The sequence below is a fragment of the Vipera berus genome, assembly GCF_964194415.1.
Source record: "Vipera berus genome assembly, chromosome: 3".
NCBI classification, from domain to species: domain Eukaryota; kingdom Metazoa; phylum Chordata; class Lepidosauria; order Squamata; family Viperidae; genus Vipera; species Vipera berus.
The window spans coordinates 54773925-54792017 of NC_138204.1; the positions used below are offsets into that span (position 1 = coordinate 54773925).

Genomic DNA, 18093 nt, shown 5'->3' on the forward strand with positions numbered 1-18093 from the left:
TGTGTTTCTTCTTGGATACTAGAAATGAACACTCAGCTCAAATTTTATCCAACCTGCTAAGCCTGTAATAAAGTTAGTGTAATAAGGTACAATGGGCTGTGGTTAATAAGGAATACATAATCTTTAACCTTCTTGATATGGAAATAAATTTGCAAAAAATATAGCAGAAGAGAACCACCGAAAATGAAAAGTCTGAATAGGGTAGTTAGTGGGGACTAATCTATCAGTAGAAACAATAGGACCAAGGCTGCTTCCTGGATAATAATTTATTGGGAATTATCATTCAAAGCAAGTTAAAGCTATGATGACAAAAGACTTCTGGCACCAGGATTTGCCAACCCAGGAAGAGCCTGTGGTTCTAGCTTGGAAAGAGGTGGAGACATGCCCCCTTCATTGTTGGGATGTTCAGAAGTAGAAAAAGGCAAGGGGAGAGAAAGAGGTTCTTCAGTGGCTACAAGGGCGGTGTCATTATCAGAAGCTGGAGTTTCTTCTTGTACTTTGGTCTGTCCATCAACTTTAGTAGAAGAATGGCGTTTCTGCCAGCGACGACGGAAGCAATAGCAACAGCTGCAAGAGATGGACAGAGAAGCACTTAACTAGAAACAAGTGAACCCTAAAAGACATCCACACCATTGTTTTGCCAAAACACATCTTCATAACATGGACTCAATTTCCTAGAAAGGAACAACATTCTCTTTCCTATGACTTGTGTTTTTCAATTCTCTAAGGACCCACTGTATGTAATCTTTTACAAAGCATAATGAGATATATGATATACTAAAAAAATTATGTAATTGCTAACTTAAAAGAAAGTTTTAGGTAATTATACCTAAATTACCTGATTAAGTCATTATGACTAGATCATAATCTATTCATAATCTATTCTTTAGACTGATTAATTTAACCTGATTACCCATCCATAAATCTGGCCTACCAAATTTTACAAGAATGAAATCAGATAGGAAATAAGAATAGTCAGAACTTACAGCACAATGAGACAGAGGCAACCAAGTGGAGGCACGGCAAAGGCCATCATCACTACAGAAAATCGACGTGAAGGAGGGACTATATGAAAACAGATTTAAGGATTCCTCAGCATCTAAAGTCAAGTCTCCTGTCCAATTATAGCATCTATCCCAATTAAGTATTATATATAAAAGGAAAACAGGAAACTAGGGTACATAAATATTGGGACCAAGCACTAAATCTATATGTGTTCTTGTATGTTCAGCTATTACTTTTCATTTCCACTTACTACTATATAAACCTTCCCAAACCTAGTGTTCTTCTCATGTGTTAAGACTACACATGTGTTAAGATTTGCAGCTAGGAGAGTAAACTAGATGTCTGTATTTATTTATAAACAGAATTGCAAAAAAAAAGTTAGTGTCTTGGAAACTGTATTTGTCAAGTACCTCCATAATCATCCCATATTCCACAGACTGATGGAATATCTCACCACTTCCTTCAATTTATGTTACTGAAAGAAGAACACTGGGAGGCCAAACAAGGCCCAATGTTAACTGCATTCATGCTTTTAGCATGGAGTTCTTAACGTTAGTAGGGCTATGGGGTTGCTTATAATTATGACTGAAACAAGAGGGGAAAAATGAATCCTTTTCCTGCTGTAGTCCTGAAAATTCCTTCTAAAGGTAGTGTTTGCATTTTTAAAAAATAATCAAAAACTGACTGTCCAATAATTACTGCCTAAAATGGGACTCTAAGGAAATATCCAGTCTAATACATACCTCTCATATTCATGCAGTCTGCAGATGTTCTGGCACCAGGATGTGAGGTAAGCCAACTGTGTTTGCATGAAATACAAAGGACTGTCCCATAGTGCAAGCTATAGCTCCCAACTGGACAGAGAACACAGCTGTCAGTGGCAGCCACACTGTATGTTCCAGGAGGGCACAAAGCTGTCCAGAAAAATGGCAGATAAAGGGTAAAGTGAAAAGAACAAATGTCATTTCTCCATTACCTTAAAATTTGGGGGAAGCAGAGAAGATGAATTTCAAATTTGACCACATAAGGGCGATCCCCATCAAAGCTATCTTTTTAGAAAATCTGAGTTCTTCTAAACATTTTTTTCAAGTCTTGATTTGGAAGAATCATACTCAGTACAGGCTGATAAATAGATAAGCCCCTACATTTGGATAGAATCTGCATGGGTTCCAAGATACACCTGACAGAGCTACAGAAAACATTATATGAAAAAGACAAGACAAATGGATAGGAACAGAATGTGTAAAAGACTTCCCACAGCATTCAGGGAAACAACAGTTTATAAACCAAAGACAATGTCTGAAGACAGATGAGGCAGTAGCTTTTGGATCACCTGCTTCACTCACTACAGCAGTCGGGACAGCGTGCCTGTAGCGCCTGTGTCTGTCCATAACCATCCCAGCACTTTCCATCTTCTAAGAAATTGAAAAAGGTGTTGACAAAAGAAACATCGGAACCATTTGTTGTTTCCAGAGAAAAGTGTTTATTCTTATCCATAAATTCAGTCATGGCTTCCTTGGCCTGTAGAGCAATGGGTCAAGGAAAGAAAAGTTTAGGAGCCATAAAATGAAACGGATAATCACTTTTTCTATGAGGTGTTTGTGTGTGTGTGTGTGTGTGTGTGTAGTTGAAAAAAGTAAAAAAATAAGTGAACAGAAAATTCAGAAGGTCAGCAATTGCTAGTAATGTCATGCATATTTCATAAAAGTAAGTAGGCAAAACTTGGTTAATTATATACCAAATGTCTTGTGGATAAAAGCACGCATCAAATTCTTAAACAGACTTGCTGTTTGATGTTCTTGATTCCTACCCCACAGTAAATAGCCCCACCACCATAGATCAATTAAGTATTAACTATTAATTTGTGGATTCAAAATGCATATTAACATATTCGGATTAGGTGTAACTGGAATGACAAGAGCACAATAAAAAAGCAATGCATCCTGTTGACCTTTGCCAGATGTGCTTGATCCAAGTACATGAAATCTCTTGTTGCATTTTAAAAGATAAGCTTCCTAGGATGCATTTGGTGAAAATGTAACTAGCTCCAAAACCTAGTGGGACAAATTACAAACCTCCTGTAGATTATTCTGGACTGCTGAGTGGTAACATTCTAATTCCATTGAATCAACCTGAGGGTAGCAGAATTTATCCCAGCCCTTTCCAAATGGAGTTACTGGAAAACAAAAATACATTACTGTTTTTGTGATCTGCTCTAACCACTAGATTCTCTTTTTTACCATTACACACAGAATCCAAACACTCTGAAATATTACAAAATAATATATTTTCATTACAATCTTTTCTGCACAATGTTCTATGCTCTTTGGATAAGAAGTGCATTGTAAAATCAACTGACAGTATACTACTTGCATGCAGTTTGCATGCAGCATGAAAAATTACAGTGGCCAAACTTTAGACAGTTGTCTGTTTCATAATATATTTATATAATAGTCCTTGCCCCTCAAACAATAGCTTTTCCACTACTCCAAGAAAGCAACTCTTAACCCAAAATTTATTATGAGTAATAGACAGTGATTTCAGGGAAAGTTTACCTCTGAAAGTTTGAAAGCCAAACTTAAAGTAGAAAAATCTTCTTTTCTGCATGAATCTTTCCTATGCTAAACTTCACTTACTCCCCAAAGTACAACTGAAATCTATCTTCCTGATTTCATATGGGAGCCTCCAAACCATATCCCTTTTTGGCACTGACCTTTTAGCTCTACTTGGAGGTTGAACTCATCTAACGGCTTCTCCACAGTAGGAAAGCAAGTGGTGGTCCCAGAAAGGAGTTCACAATGTAGGTGGGACACCAATTGACTCAGCTGTGTGTGTAGACTCTTCACAAACTCATCTGTCAATGACTTATCACATGAGTTGCTCTGAAAAATCAGGAGGACCTGTAATTCTCCACGTATGTGATATCCTGAGGAAAGGAACAAATTTAAATTTAAATTCCACTACAAGGATAGTGAATCAAAATATTTTAGCATGCGCCACATCGTAGCAATCAGGAAGAAATGATCAGACTCTAAATTCTGGAAAGAATAATGAATTCTTAGAAAATTGAAAAGGTATGTTGGCATTTGGCTAGAGGATCCTGCCATGGGAAAACTGTTTTCTTCTCACTTATTTCTAAAGAACATTTTCTTCCACAATCTCTCCATATAATCAAATAAACCAAATCAAATGATGTTTTCTTATCAAGCATCCATAACACTAGTACCCTGTTGTTTATTTATCCTTCATAACAGCAGTGATATACTCACCCACCACCATATGAGAGAAAGTCACAGTGTGGAGCTGGTCTTCCTCTGTGAAAGAGATGGAACAGGTATAGCGTCCACTCTCCTCAGCACGAAATTCATGCAAAATCAGGGAGGCACCAGAAAGGAGAGTTAGGTTTTCTGGAAAGCAGACAGCAAAGTCCTATCATTTGAGAATGGCAATTTCATCTTAGTCAATCAGCCAAAACACCTGCACTGAACTAGAAATTTTATTTATTCATTTATTTAATATTTTTATTGATTTTTTACTATAACAATCTTTAGTGCTGAGTAAACAGTGGGTTGTCTGGGTTCATATATTTAAAAACAATCAATAATGATTAAATTCTATAATTCCATAATCAATATATTAATAGTATATTTCCTTGATCTTCTCTTCTTCCAGTAGTATTCTCCTTTGTCAACATTAAACAAATATAATTCTTAATATTTTCAATACATACAAGGTTGGATATAAATATTTTTCTTGTGTTTGTACAAATAACAATAACATCCATATATAACATCTTTTCTGGCTTATGTTTCAATTGTATTTGTAAAAGTCATCTTATTAAGTCGCTATATGTCCTGTTTTCAAGATTCTTATTTAAGCTTTTTCCCCTCAGTATTCAAATCATTATCAGTCATAATTTTCTCAAAATTGATTACCTTTAAATATGCAAACTTTTCATTCACATACACCATCCCAATATTTTTACATTTCATATATTATTAAAAATACTATACTACCGGTACTTATATCTTATAACATCCACATATATAACATCTTTTCTGGTTGGCTTATGTTTCAATTGTACATGTAAAAGTCATCTTATTAAGTCACTATATGTCCTGTTTTCAAGATTCTTATTTTTAATTCCATTTTTAATTCCATTTATATCCCGCCCTTCTCCGAAGACTCAGGGCAGCTTACAAGCTTAGCAGTAGCCTTCATTCTATGTATATGCCTGCTTATTATTATTTAAGCTTGATTTCCCGTCAGTATTCAAATGATTCTTATCAATCATAATTTTCTCAAATTTAATTACCTTTAAATGTCCAAACTTTTCAAATACATCATCCCAATATTTTTACATTTCATATATTATAAAAAATACTATACTACCTATATATCTTATCCCTTATTGTAGAGCCCGTTTATATCCAAAATTATCTATTCTTTTAACCATATTCAAACAAGTGTTTAATCATATAGTACTCCATCTGATAAGTCAAATCAAATCTCTTGAATCTAACTCTAGCCTTTTGCCAAGTAGCTTTCCAAGTCAGCATGTTCCGCTTGCCAGGGGATTCCTGTATTTTTGTAAGTATTATTGGGAGTAAGAAAGACAAGTTGAGTAGGATGTATGCTTTTTGTCTCCCAGACCCTAATAATTCTCCTGGCAGCTTTATAATCCATTTTGTTAGATCTTCTTTCGTGTCCTTGAATTTGTTTTGAAATCCTGAAAGATAAAATATGTTTTCAATTTTCATTGTTGTGACAAAGTCTTATAGATTTTCTCCTGTTTGTGTTAAGTTGTGATTCTCTTCATTTATAGCTTCCCTATTTAAGTCACTTTCTTCTGGTTTGTGTTTTATTATCTGATTTGTTTGTTCATTCTTTATCATTGTTTTCTGAGAGTTTTTTAATTGTAAGTTTAGGTTGAAGATGTGCTCATTTATGTCATCAAAGTTGTTTTTAATCTCATTGTGCTTTGAAACCATTGTCACTTGAATCTGTCGCAGCATTGCATACATTTCCTCCTGGAAAGTATTTGCCTTATCTTGGAGTATTGCTCCTGCAGTTCTCTGATATGCCAGGCTAGGGCCTTCAGAAGAGAATATTAGGCGTGGTTTCCTATTCCTATGCAACATCCATTTTGTCTCCCTCCTCCAGATAGTCTTTCACCAGTACCATAGTTTCTGTGATTAGCCTTATCAAACCAGCCAATCTTAAAATCCAAACAACTAAATCTTATATACTTATCTTTATATATGGTTTTTGTAATCCAACTGTTTCCAATTGTCAAAGCATCATTGAAAGCAGTGTTTTATAACAGTTCTTCCATTCAGGGGTCTTAGAATTATCAACCAGCCAGAATTGCAGTCCAGAATGTTTAGCTACCTAAAAGCTTTCCAGTAAATCTTCCTAGAAGATTAGCCAAAAGTCAAGGTTTTTCTTTCTCTGCAAACAATTCTTGGGCTTAGAAATCATAGCTCAGTGAGTATTTATAGTCCCAGGAGGTCAGCAGTTTTTAAAACAAATGCAGTTCACACTCTCTAGTAGATGGCCCTATTGTATTTTCTTTCCTCTGTTCCTAGCTGTTCTTTATTTGGCTAAAAATCACCAAGGTTCAAAGAAACAAGTTTTTTCTATTTCTGGGCATCTTGCCAATTTCTGAGAATGCAGCTGTAGTTATGCTCTAGTCTCCGCTAAATGTCAGTATCTACTCATTTTCCAACTTTTAAGATAAAGAATTATTTTCTTATAATTTCATCAATACTCTTTCAGATGTGAAATCTTAAGAGTTTTCATAATTTTCAGTTTTATCCAGACTGTAGTATTATTAACTTCATTACAATATATTTCTGTCCCCCATAAACATTAATTCACCGCTTCCATCTATTGAAGGGTGGGGGTGTAATCCCCTCCCTTCTCACTTTCGAAGGATTTTTTGCTTCTTGGGGATAGGAGAGAGAAGATCGATATTCTCACCCAGTTCCAAGCAAACTGTACGGTTTTTGTTCTGGTTAGTGCTTTTAGACTTCAGTGGCCAATAGCTTGGGCAAGTCAGTGAGATGTATCTAGCCTTTCTTCTGTCGGGTTGGAGGGCTTCCCCCGGATTGACTACTGTCATTCCACGATAAGCAAGGGGCCCCTCCTTCTTCGTTGCCTCTCTGGGGTGACTTAGACCCATTTAGGGTCCCCTGGCAGAGTGAAACCAGCTGTGGAGTACGGAGCCCCGCAATCCCTCAGCCATGTCGCTATGATGCAAGACTGGAAGATGGATCCAGGAAATTGCCTTGACAAGCTGAATTTCTTTCTCTAGGCTGTAATTTCCATCTCTCTGCGTGTGCACATTCAGACACACATAACTATTAGCAAATCAAACATTAGACACTTGTGCTTTTGCCTAAGGAAGAAGTAAACTACGTGCCCTCCAAGTATTTAAAGTTATATATTTATATAAACAACACATTAACAACACATTGAAAGGAATATCATGAAAAGTAAAATACAACAACAAAAGATTTCAGAAATATTTGCAGTTGTACATTTGTAATCTTTTGGAGAGATACAACATTTTAAACATCTACATTCAGTATTTCTGCTCAGAAAAGAGGCACATAGAATGGTGAAGATAATCTATTGGGAATTACTTTGTTAATATAACTAAACATTTTAAACCAATTGTAAAAATAGCAAACTTTAAATAATTTTTCAAAATTCTTTCTTATGTTTACTTTTTCAGCCAATGTTATATTCCACACTTTTAAACTATACTGATGCAAAAAAAAGCATATGTGAGAACAAGTTATACAATACAAGCAATCAGCCTGGTGGTACCTGATACATCTATTATCAGAATAAGGGACAGACAAAACCATCATGCTCATCCAAAGAGAATAATTTCTAATGCATTACATTACAAGTATAATATTTGAACTTTGAATGCACCACAAATAAGGTTCACATTTAATACACAGCAATTGCAGGAATTCTTTCATAACTATTTCAGTAAATCTACTTCTCTGAATTTATCTTTGAATGCCTGTTTGTTTTCTTGTGGAAACCTGATAGTGAACTCATATTGGCAGTAAATTATTATGTTGCACATTTCACAGAAAATAAAACTAGAAAAAATGCTAAGGTTGTTGTGCAATATTTCCATCTCCTCAAAACTTTTGTTGAGATTGAGTAAGTGGGTATTATCCAGAAATAATATTGTGTTGGAAACAACTACAAACTAAAAAGACCATTTAATAATATATTTTAAGAGTGCATAATGTCTTCTATAATTTGTATTTATAGTCAATTCTTAAACTAGAATAGGAAAAAATTATGTTATAAGTTAATTTAGCAAGTTCAAATCTTTTAACAGTCTTAAAAAGAACCTTCCAGATATTCTGAAGTCCAAAAGTCCTAACCAGCATGATCAATCATCAGACCAAAACATCTGAAGGACACCAACTTAGCTACTGCTGTTTTGTTGAGCTACATGCAAGGCACTGTCAGATCCAACAGCTTCAGCTTGGCGCCTTGCTGGCATTCTGCCATCAATCAGGGGAGGGGAGAACAAATGGGCAATAAAGCTGTATACCTTGATGATGGGAAATTGGGAGGGGGGATTGACAATTGAGAAACAGCAGTGTTTTGGAATCTGATTCATGATGGTGCACTGACATCTTCAAGGCAGTTTACCCTGAGTGGAATTTTACCAGCTCAAACATCTGTGTTTCCCAAAACATCTTGGTGGTGCCAGATTGGCTACATACGGATGGATCATGGGGGGAGGGCTAAGGGGAACCAAGGGGTTAGTCCTTTATTGGTGCGTGGGAACTTTAGATTTCGCTTGACTCTACTGCAATCAGCATCTCTTAGTAAAAGTGCCTTTTCACTTCAAACAAATGGAGTCAAGAGTTTTACTTCCCTAGGCGATCAGACTGAGGCAGATCTGACAGGCATTTGGAATTTATTTATTTATTTATTTATTTAATACTATTTCTATACCGCCCTTCTCCCGAAGGACTCAGGGCGGTGAACAGGGCAAGAATAAAAAAATACAAATTACAAAAGTTAAAACAAGATTAAATAAATGCCCACATACTAAAATACATCTTTAAAACCTAATAAAATAACAATAGCAACCCCCCCCCCAATCCCCTCATCAGGCCAGGCCAGCTTGTTCAAAAAAGTATGTTTTTAGCTCGCGGCGAAAGGAGCGAAGGTCGGGCGCCGTCCAGAGCTCAACCGGTAGCTGATTCCATAGCTCCGGGGCGCCCACAGAGAAGGATCTCCCCCTGGGGGCCACCAGTCGACATTCTCTGACCGGTGGCACCCTGAGGAGGCCCTCTCTGTGGGAACGCACAGGGCGGAGGGAAGTCGATGCCGGCAGCAGGTGTTCCCTCAGGTACTCCGGACCCCTGCCATGTAGGGCTTTGAATACCATTACTAGTACCTTGAATCTCACCCGGAAGGCAACTGGTAACCAATGCAGCTCACGGAGCAGAGGTGTAACGTGGGAGTATCGGGAGACTCCCAACACAACTCTCGCGGCTGCATTCTGTACCAGTTGGAGCTTCCGGGTGGTCCTCAAGGGCAGCCCCATGTAGAGAGCGTTGCAGTAGTCTAGTCAAGAGGTTACGAGCGCATGAGTGACCGTGCATAGATCATCCCGGCTTAGATAGGGCCGCAACTGGCGCACCAGGCGAAGCTGGGCGAAAGCCCCCCTAGTCACAGCTCCTATGTGGTCTTCCAGGGTGAGCCGTGAAACTAGGAGGACTCCCAAGTTGCGAGCCCTATCTACGGGGGGTAATAGTTCACCCCCCATAGCGAGAGGTGGAATGTCCGAATAAACCCAGGATGAAGGTATGCAAAGCCACTCGGTCTTGTCGGGGTTGAGTTGAAGTCTGTTCCTCCCCATCCAGACCCGAACCGCCTCCAGGCAACGGGACATCACGTTGAGGGCATCACTGGGGTGGTTTGGGGTCGAAAGGAAAAGCTGGGTATCATCAGCATACTGATGATACCCAACTCCAAAACCACGAATGATCTCACCCAGCGGTTTCATATAGATGTTGAACAGGAGAGGCGAGAGGACCGACCCCTGAGGAACTCCACAAATGAGAGACCTCGCGGTCGACCTCTGCCCTCCTGCCAACACCGACTGCGAAAGTCCCTGGAGATAGGAGGAGAACCACTGTAAAACCGTGCCTCCCACTCCCAGTCCCCTGAGACGCCGCAGCAAGATACCATGGTCGATAGTATCGAAAGCCGCTGAGAGGTCTAATAGGACCAGAACAGAGGAATGCCCCCTGTCCCGAGCCCTCCAGAGATCATTCACCAGCACGACCAATGCCGTCTCCGTGCTGTACCCGGGCCTGAAACCCGATTGGTACGGGTCTAGATAATCCGCTTCATCCAGGACCAGAGGGAGCTGATGTGCCACCACACTCTCAACAACCTTCGCAAGAAAGCGAAGGTTGGAGACAGGACGAAAGTTGTTCAATACAGCTGGTCCAAGGCAGGCTTCTTGAGGAGAGGCCTCACCACCGCCTCTTTCAAGACGGCGGGGAAGCTACCCTCGCTCAGAGAAGCCGATATAACTGCCTGGAACCAGCTGCGTGTCCTCTCCCGGGCTGCATAGACCAGCCAGGAAGGGCACGGGTCCAATAAACATGTGGTGGTGCTCAGCCTCCCCATGATCCTGTCCACTTCCTCCGGAGTCACAGAATCAAACTCCTCCCACTATAAAATATTTATAAAATATTTGAATTCAGTTCTCCAAAAATCTACCTTATGGTTCTGAGGCAATCAAAGGAAGCATTGAAAGCCAGAAAATATTCATAGATATCTCCACAAGAAAAAATGGTATTTCCTTCATCATACGTTTGTTCTCTATAAAGAAATCTTCACCCCTGAGCAATAAAGTCTAACCTCTATTTTCCAGGCTCCAGCTGTAGGTAGAATTCATACCAATCACAACATCTGTTTTCTCAGGCTTGCATGGTACAGTGAATTCCTGGGCACCAATGTGGACAAAAATGAGTTCTGAAAGAAATAAAAGTGATGTAGAGTCCTTAGAGAGTAGGAAGGCAAGGTTTTTCTGCTGTATTAATGTACAGTTCTAAATAATACCTATATTTATGACTAGATCAGTTGGACAGAACATGATGCCATGACTAGAGATTTAAGACTTTAATATTCAGGAGTTACATATGTAGAAAAGCTAAATACCCCCATCTATTGCTAGAAATCTCAAAATATTTCTGGAAAAATGGAATTCATCTTTATTAATTTTTTTACCTGTCTCTTCCTCTTCAACAGGTGCCTGCCCTGAAGAAGTTTCATTATCAGATTTGTACAAATCAAGAAAGAGTGCACAGCCTGAAAAACAAAGTAAAACCTCAGCAAGCTGCTATGGCTGGACATTATTTTACATCCAAAGTACCATTATTTCAATGTTTACAAAACTGCCTTTTCCAGTATAATGGTGCGCTGAAACTCCTGAAAGTTAGCTCACACCTACCAACAATCTAGAGTAAGGTAAAAGTAAATCAGGGTATAATATCAGATCTTGGATCACAACCCAATTTTATAAGGATTTCTCACTCCCAGTTTAACAACAACCAATATAACATATTCGTTATAATTGGCCTTGTTCTAATACAGTGAGCCTCAAATCAGGATTCACAGCTAGTTGAATTCACCACAGCTTCCTCATAATCAGTGAGGATCAGGTGGCCAAATCACAATTAGTGTACTTACTGTACTGCTTCCATCACTGCCTCCCTGCATTCACTTTCAATCTGTTAGGCAAAGTTACATCAGTGACTGAAAAGTGGCCCACTGAAACTAATAGCAATACTCTAAGTAGCAATGTACCAAAATTAAGAAAACTGAGAGTAATGAACAGATCTCAAATAGTTACTGTGAGTTCACATGTGTTATGCCAAGTATAACTGTGATCTCATGCAACCAATCTTTTATTGCCCCCCCCGCCCAAATGTCAATAAGAATATCTAAGGTGGGATTTCTTTGGATTATGAATCTATCAATCCCACATTATTAATATTCAGAATCACTTTATAAGAATTTTCTTGACTAGGAAGTTTGTGCTTATAATTTTCGCTATTATGGCATAGGGAACCTAAAGTAAATCAACAAATATTTAGTTTGGGTGATATTTTTGTACACAATTTAAGTGTCTTTTAAAACAGAAAGGATGGTAACACAACTATAATCATTATTTGCCAAGAAATATGAACTCCCGTGCTCTTAAAATTGAAAATGTACAGATAGATATTTGTATAACTGGGTAGCTCTCAAATTTCTAAATGTTTACTGACTGGATTACAAATATATAGTCCTTATAGAAAGTCTGTGTTATGTGTTAGAGCATTTGCTGAAATTATGGCTCATGAGTGAATATTTATTTTAATAAATGATTAGTACTTTCCTATTAGCTCTACCTCCTTTTTACTCTTCTGACCTCCCACCTCTCTCCTTTCAATTGCCCCTGCTTCAGTTGATGTGCTTTAAGCTTCTAATTTCACCCAAACTTAATTTTTCATGAAATAACACAGACACATTTTGCCTGGGAGCCAAGAGGAGCATTGGTCTATTTCATCTGCTAATGGCCAAATTGTTTTTGAATGTTTACAATAAACAGAACTAAATTACTGATAAATACTGCTCATCGGTACGAAGGCACCACAATGGCGAAAGCTGCACCTTGTATCTTTTGCCTAGAGTTACCACATCTTTACTACACAATAGCCCTATATAGTTATAACTATAAAGGCTTTGTTCTGCTCAAGGCGTTCTACATCCCCCAGAATCCCAGCCTCCAAACTATGGGAACCCTTCTAGGGTCGGCCACCTCACTGCAGTCCATCTCCATACCAGGTCTTTCACAAAGAAAGAGGATTAAGACACCCAAAGCAACTCTAACCCCTCGACCTGGCATAGACATGTAGCCAGACTCGAGGACAATTTGCTCCGCGCCGGAGGGCGTTCCCGCTCTATCACCATGGTAACGAGAGGAAGAAAGGCATTCTACGCATCCTTCTCAGTTACCACTCAAAACCCTTCTGTGACTCCGCGGCCGTTTTCCCGGCCCCACCCCCTCCTTCGGAAGCATGGGCTACGTCACCTGCCCCCCTCCTCCTCCTGGTCGCCGGTGGTTAGCGTAAGGTGTCTACGTCATCAGAATGCGACTCTTGGGAAATCTTAGCTTGCTGAAGTATTGCTAATTGGTATACGAAATGCGACGGTGAGCCGCGTAGGCTGCGAACCTTTGTGGGCGGGAAGAGTAAAGGAAGGGGGCGGCGAAATTTATTTCGCGGGAAGGCGAAGAGGCCTTTTTCTGGCCTTTTCTTAGTTTGGGGCCTGGACTTTCGGGAGGGAGAGCTATGAAGCCACCATCAAGGCTGCGTTCGGCGCCCGCTCGCTACCGTCTGGACCCCGCAGTCCGGGTTTGGACGGATCGAGAAAAGCGACGTCTTCTCCAGGCTTTGAGAGCTCAAGCTCAGACTCCGGGCCCGCTGCGACCGGAACAGCTGAAGAAATACTTGCCTTCCAGAAATGAAGACGAGGTGAGTTTAGGCGCAGTCTGTGAGTTGGGATACCTTAAAAGGCTTCGATGGGGTCCTACTAAAACGAAAGACGGGAATATCCGAAGAAATTTTTATCACAGACTGTGATAAAATCACACACACACACACAAACGAAAGAAGCAATCAACCGGTCATGCTGTACCTATTTCTTTGCCGTATTGTACCTGCTTCATACTATGTTCTATAAATACCTACTGTTATGGATTGAACTGCTTTCGGTTATCCTAGTCACTCTTTAATCTGGATATTTTTATTTTTCATTTTTAAAATGGCCCGTTTTGAGTTTCAACTGCCCAAATACGAGATTAATAATACCAATGATCTAGCCTGAAGATCATTGATATATATTTCTAATTGTGAAGTGTGTTTGGAAGTGACAGGCAAGTACCTTAGAATGATGCAGACAGGACATTTAAAGATGAAGTGGAAGAACCACAAGCGTTTAAAAACAAGGAAAGGACTGATTACAAATCCTTGTCTCTGTCGTAAAGAATGTGGAATATACACTAAGATTCTATCTTGCAATGTATGTGTTCAGCTAAGTGTGTATATTGCTTTTGAATGATAAAACATAAGGGTTTTCCTCTTAAACTGAAATAGAAGCCTAAATGTCAAACAGCAATACTGTCTTATGGCTAAATGGCACAATATGAATAAGTTTTCCCACTTTTAAGAATTTGTCAGCAAGCCAAATTTAAATCAAAGCAGAAGTATGTTAATAGAAAAATATTTGACTTCCTATTTGTGTGTATTTATTACATTTCCATCCAGCCTTTCTATCAAAGAGTTCAAACAGCATACATGGACTCTCCCCATATTTTCATCCTCAAAATTATAATTCTGAGATATGACTTTGGACCAATTATTTCTCAGGTCCAAAATATCCATGAAATATATGAGTTTCATGAGATAAAAAAGGTAATTGAATAGAGCCAACTTTCAATTAGTAAAGTTTTGTCTCTTAATAAGGAGTTCTAGTTTGCTTAACTAGCATAGCCTTAAATAGTTTGAGACTTATACTTAGCAATAGCACTTAGACTTACATACCGTTTCATAGTGCTTTACAGCCCTCTCTAAGCTGTTTACAGAGTCAGCATATTGCCCCCAACAATCTGGGTCCTCATTTTACCGACCTTGGAAGGGTAGAAAGCTGTTAACCTTGAGCTGGTCAGGATTGAACTCCTGGCAGTGGACAGCGTTACCCTGCAATTCTGCATTCTAACTACTGCACCATCATGGCTCTTAAAATTCACTTTACACTTATTGTTTGTGGCTAAAAAAATTTCATTAATGGGTGATTCTAGTTCTCTATTTTTGAAAATAGAAAGTTCAGATGTCCTAATTTGTTTATGCAATCAGCAAAATTTACAGATGGGGGCATTCATGCAGTGGGTTGGATATAACTATTCCTATAGCTGACAAAGCACAAAGCTACAGAAAATAAAATGATTCTGCTCTGATTGTAATGTTGTTTCTCTTTTGCACCAGGAAGAAAACTGCAGTTTTTCTGAAAATAGGCATTTTCAGTGTTGTTTTAAAAGTAGAATACTGCCTTCTTCTAAACATTCGTGTGTGATGTTTTTCAGATCTTAGTATTTGTAGACCAGCTGAAAGAACGTGTGGCAAGGGAAGCAGTCAAGGCACGGTATCGATACCGCCAATGCAAACAGAAGGATGCCCCAGTTCCAGCACCTATAGAGGTCTGAAATTATTAAAAGTATGGTTTCAAAGATATAAGACGAGTAGGCTAAAAGATATTCATGTATTGTATCATACTCTATTCCAGGTATGGATTCGTTTAGCTAAGAAGTTAACAGGTTGCCTTGAGGATGCAGTAACAGCTGCTTTTTCCCAGGTAACAGTGGTACCCCCTCTATAACATGATCATATTAAGATAAGTATTGCTATGAAAATAATAATTTGAGAGATCTTGTAAGTTTGGATATGCAAACGTTTTCTTGAAACAAGCAAGTCTATCATTGCTAATTACAATTATTCAATCCTTTGATTTTCATCTTTCTCAGCAAAGATGCAATAGTCAAAAATACAGAGAATTTAGTTTTCTGGCATTTTGAGTTATTGAAATTTTTTTCTTCTGATTCTCTTAATTAGGTTTTAACAATTGCATCTGCGGAGCCACTCTCTTTGCTTCACTCTGTGCCACCAAAGCCTGTAGAAGGAAATGCTGCTCAGTGCGTGATCCCAATTGTTCCTAGCAAGAATATGAAATCCAATACAGAATCTGAGGAAGCAACTGTATCATCAGATGTAGAACAGTTGACCCCTGCAGAAAATGGTGAAATACATGTGGACTTTGAAAAGATATACAAATATCTTTCAGTGATTTCACGTGGATCTAAAGCACCAGAGCTACCACCTGGTGGTAAGTTAGGATTTAGATCAAGATGAAAATATAAGATGAGTTGTTCCTGCATGTGAAATTACATGTTTACCTTTTTGTGGTAATAATTGTTTTATTTACTCTATATTTAAATTTTAGTTGCTCTTAGACCTGCTTTTTACTATCATGTTATTCTTTGTAATATTTTTTTGTAAACTGCTCAGGTTTCTTATTGAGGGGAAGACTTAAATTGTATAAATGCTGCAGGGAGTGAAAAAGCCCTAGAACTGGAAATAATATATTGAATGTCTCCAAGGTTTTTAGTATGTTTGAAACATTTTAAAATAATTTCCCATCCAATATTCTAGGGCCAGCTCTGTGGGCCATCTACTTTTGCACTTTTAGGATGGTAAATGAAAGAAAGGCTTGCTTAAAATTCCAGTTATTCCTCATGAACTCAAAATAAAACATCCTTGTTTATTAGCAATGTTTGTGGAACAATGGTTGAGATTTTAGAGAGTAAGGAAAATTTTCAAATGCAAATTTCTCCATGTGAAAATACAAATGAGAAGTGAGCTAAGAGAATTTTCTACGTATATAATAGGGAAATTACAGCTGTTATTGTAATGACCAGTTTTCATTTAGCTTTTCATACAAACAACATGTTAGAAATTATCATAAATCTGTAAGACTTGGTGATAATTAAAATTCAAATAAATTGATGAAGGAAAGAGTGAACAATGACAATTATTCTGCTAGACCTTTTGGGAAAGTATAAGAGAAAAAAACTTGTAAAAATGTCAATTAGAAAATAAAATACAACATGAATTAGCTCTCAGTCACTACTTATGTTTTGCTTCCTTTATTGCTTTCTGCAGAGTCGGCTGTTCTACTAGACTTGCTTTTGTCATTACCAGAAGAACTGAGTCATCTGGATTATAAGAAACTTAAGAGGCATATGTACAAATGCTATATTGATTTAAGTGCACACTATAAGAATGAAAAAAATAGAATGAAAGGAAAGTTCAGCCCGCTTGTAAACATTAATGAAGATCTTCCTGAAACATTTTATAATGTGCCATCAGCCAGAGATAGCTTTTCAAAAAAGCAAGAAGATACTATCTCTAGTACTTGTTCTACAAGTGGCACAACACCAACACCTTCCACAGATTGGAAGACGCTGGGTATTTGCCCATTGAATTCATTTTGGTTTCCTTTGGATATTCTAGCACACAAAAAAGAGATTTTGGATTGAAGATTCTATTTTATTACATGTCATGAATGTTGTGTCTTGGTATCAGTAAGAGTGGAAAAACTTGTCATATTTTGGCCAAGCATGTCCCTTAATTTTGTTCAGTATTTAACACTTGACTTACGAGTATGTCTACTTTGTATTTTTAAATTAATGATATATGTGAATGTTCAGAATTTTTCCTCCCAAAATCCTGAAGTTTGCTGTTTATTACTGGGAAATCATTCTCATCTTAAAGAGTTTGCGCTTACATAATGCTCTGAGTGTCCATCTTTGTTCTAAGGATATGGATTATTCCAGATGTATCAAATGCAATCTTTAATTCAAGATCACTTTGACTAATAAATTTCTATGAGGCAAAACTCATGTTAAATTTCTTATTCTTATTCTTATTCTTATTTCATAAGAATAAGATAATTCCAAATTGAGTGAGAATTTAATCATTTAATCTGATGTTTGCAGTATGGTCAACCTACAGTAGGTGGATTGTTCTGCAGACCATAGATAGGGAACAATTACTGTACTGTAGCTTTGTAATACTTTCATTAAAATATAAAAGCAATATTTTATTTATTTGTATTCCGCCTTATTTTTACAAATAATTCAAAGTGCCAAACACACCTAATATACCTTCCTCCTCCTATTTTCCTCAAAACAACAACCCTGTAACGTGGGTTGGGCTGAGAGAATGATTGAGTGAAAATTAGCCATCTGGTTTTCATGGCCAAGGTGGGGCTAGAATTCATAATCTCCCACTTTCTAGCCTGGTGCCTTAACTACTAGACCATACCATTACATTATTTTCTTAGGCAGTTAACAGAAAATTCAGAATTGCTTGCTGTGCATGTAGAACAGTACATTTTAACAAGTATCATATGGAATATTATTTA

The 18093-nt window shown here is 38.0% G+C and overlaps 2 protein-coding genes across 2 annotated transcripts; one reads left to right on the top strand and one right to left on the bottom strand.

Annotated features, from left to right (window-relative positions):
* Positions 1 to 262: 262 nt before the first annotated feature.
* Positions 263 to 13026, bottom strand: LOC308666580 (uncharacterized protein; the record flags this gene model as incomplete). The annotated part of the gene is made up of 10 exons (XM_081325473.1): positions 263 to 567; positions 987 to 1065; positions 1749 to 1919; positions 2352 to 2526; positions 3081 to 3181; positions 3719 to 3931; positions 4275 to 4412; positions 10930 to 11043; positions 11299 to 11379; positions 12978 to 13026. 10 exons carry the CDS (start codon positions 13024 to 13026, stop codon positions 300 to 302), a joined length of 1389 nt encoding a protein of 462 aa, XP_081181599.1. The 3' UTR covers positions 263 to 299.
* A 196-nt stretch (positions 13027 to 13222) lies between these two features.
* Positions 13223 to 17769, top strand: SNAPC2 (small nuclear RNA activating complex polypeptide 2). The gene is made up of 5 exons (XM_081323642.1): positions 13223 to 13589; positions 15197 to 15310; positions 15397 to 15465; positions 15723 to 15993; positions 16830 to 17769. Exons 1-5 carry the CDS (start codon positions 13407 to 13409, stop codon positions 17204 to 17206), a joined length of 1014 nt encoding a protein of 337 aa, XP_081179768.1. The 5' UTR covers positions 13223 to 13406; the 3' UTR covers positions 17207 to 17769.
* Positions 17770 to 18093: the final 324 nt, after the last annotated feature.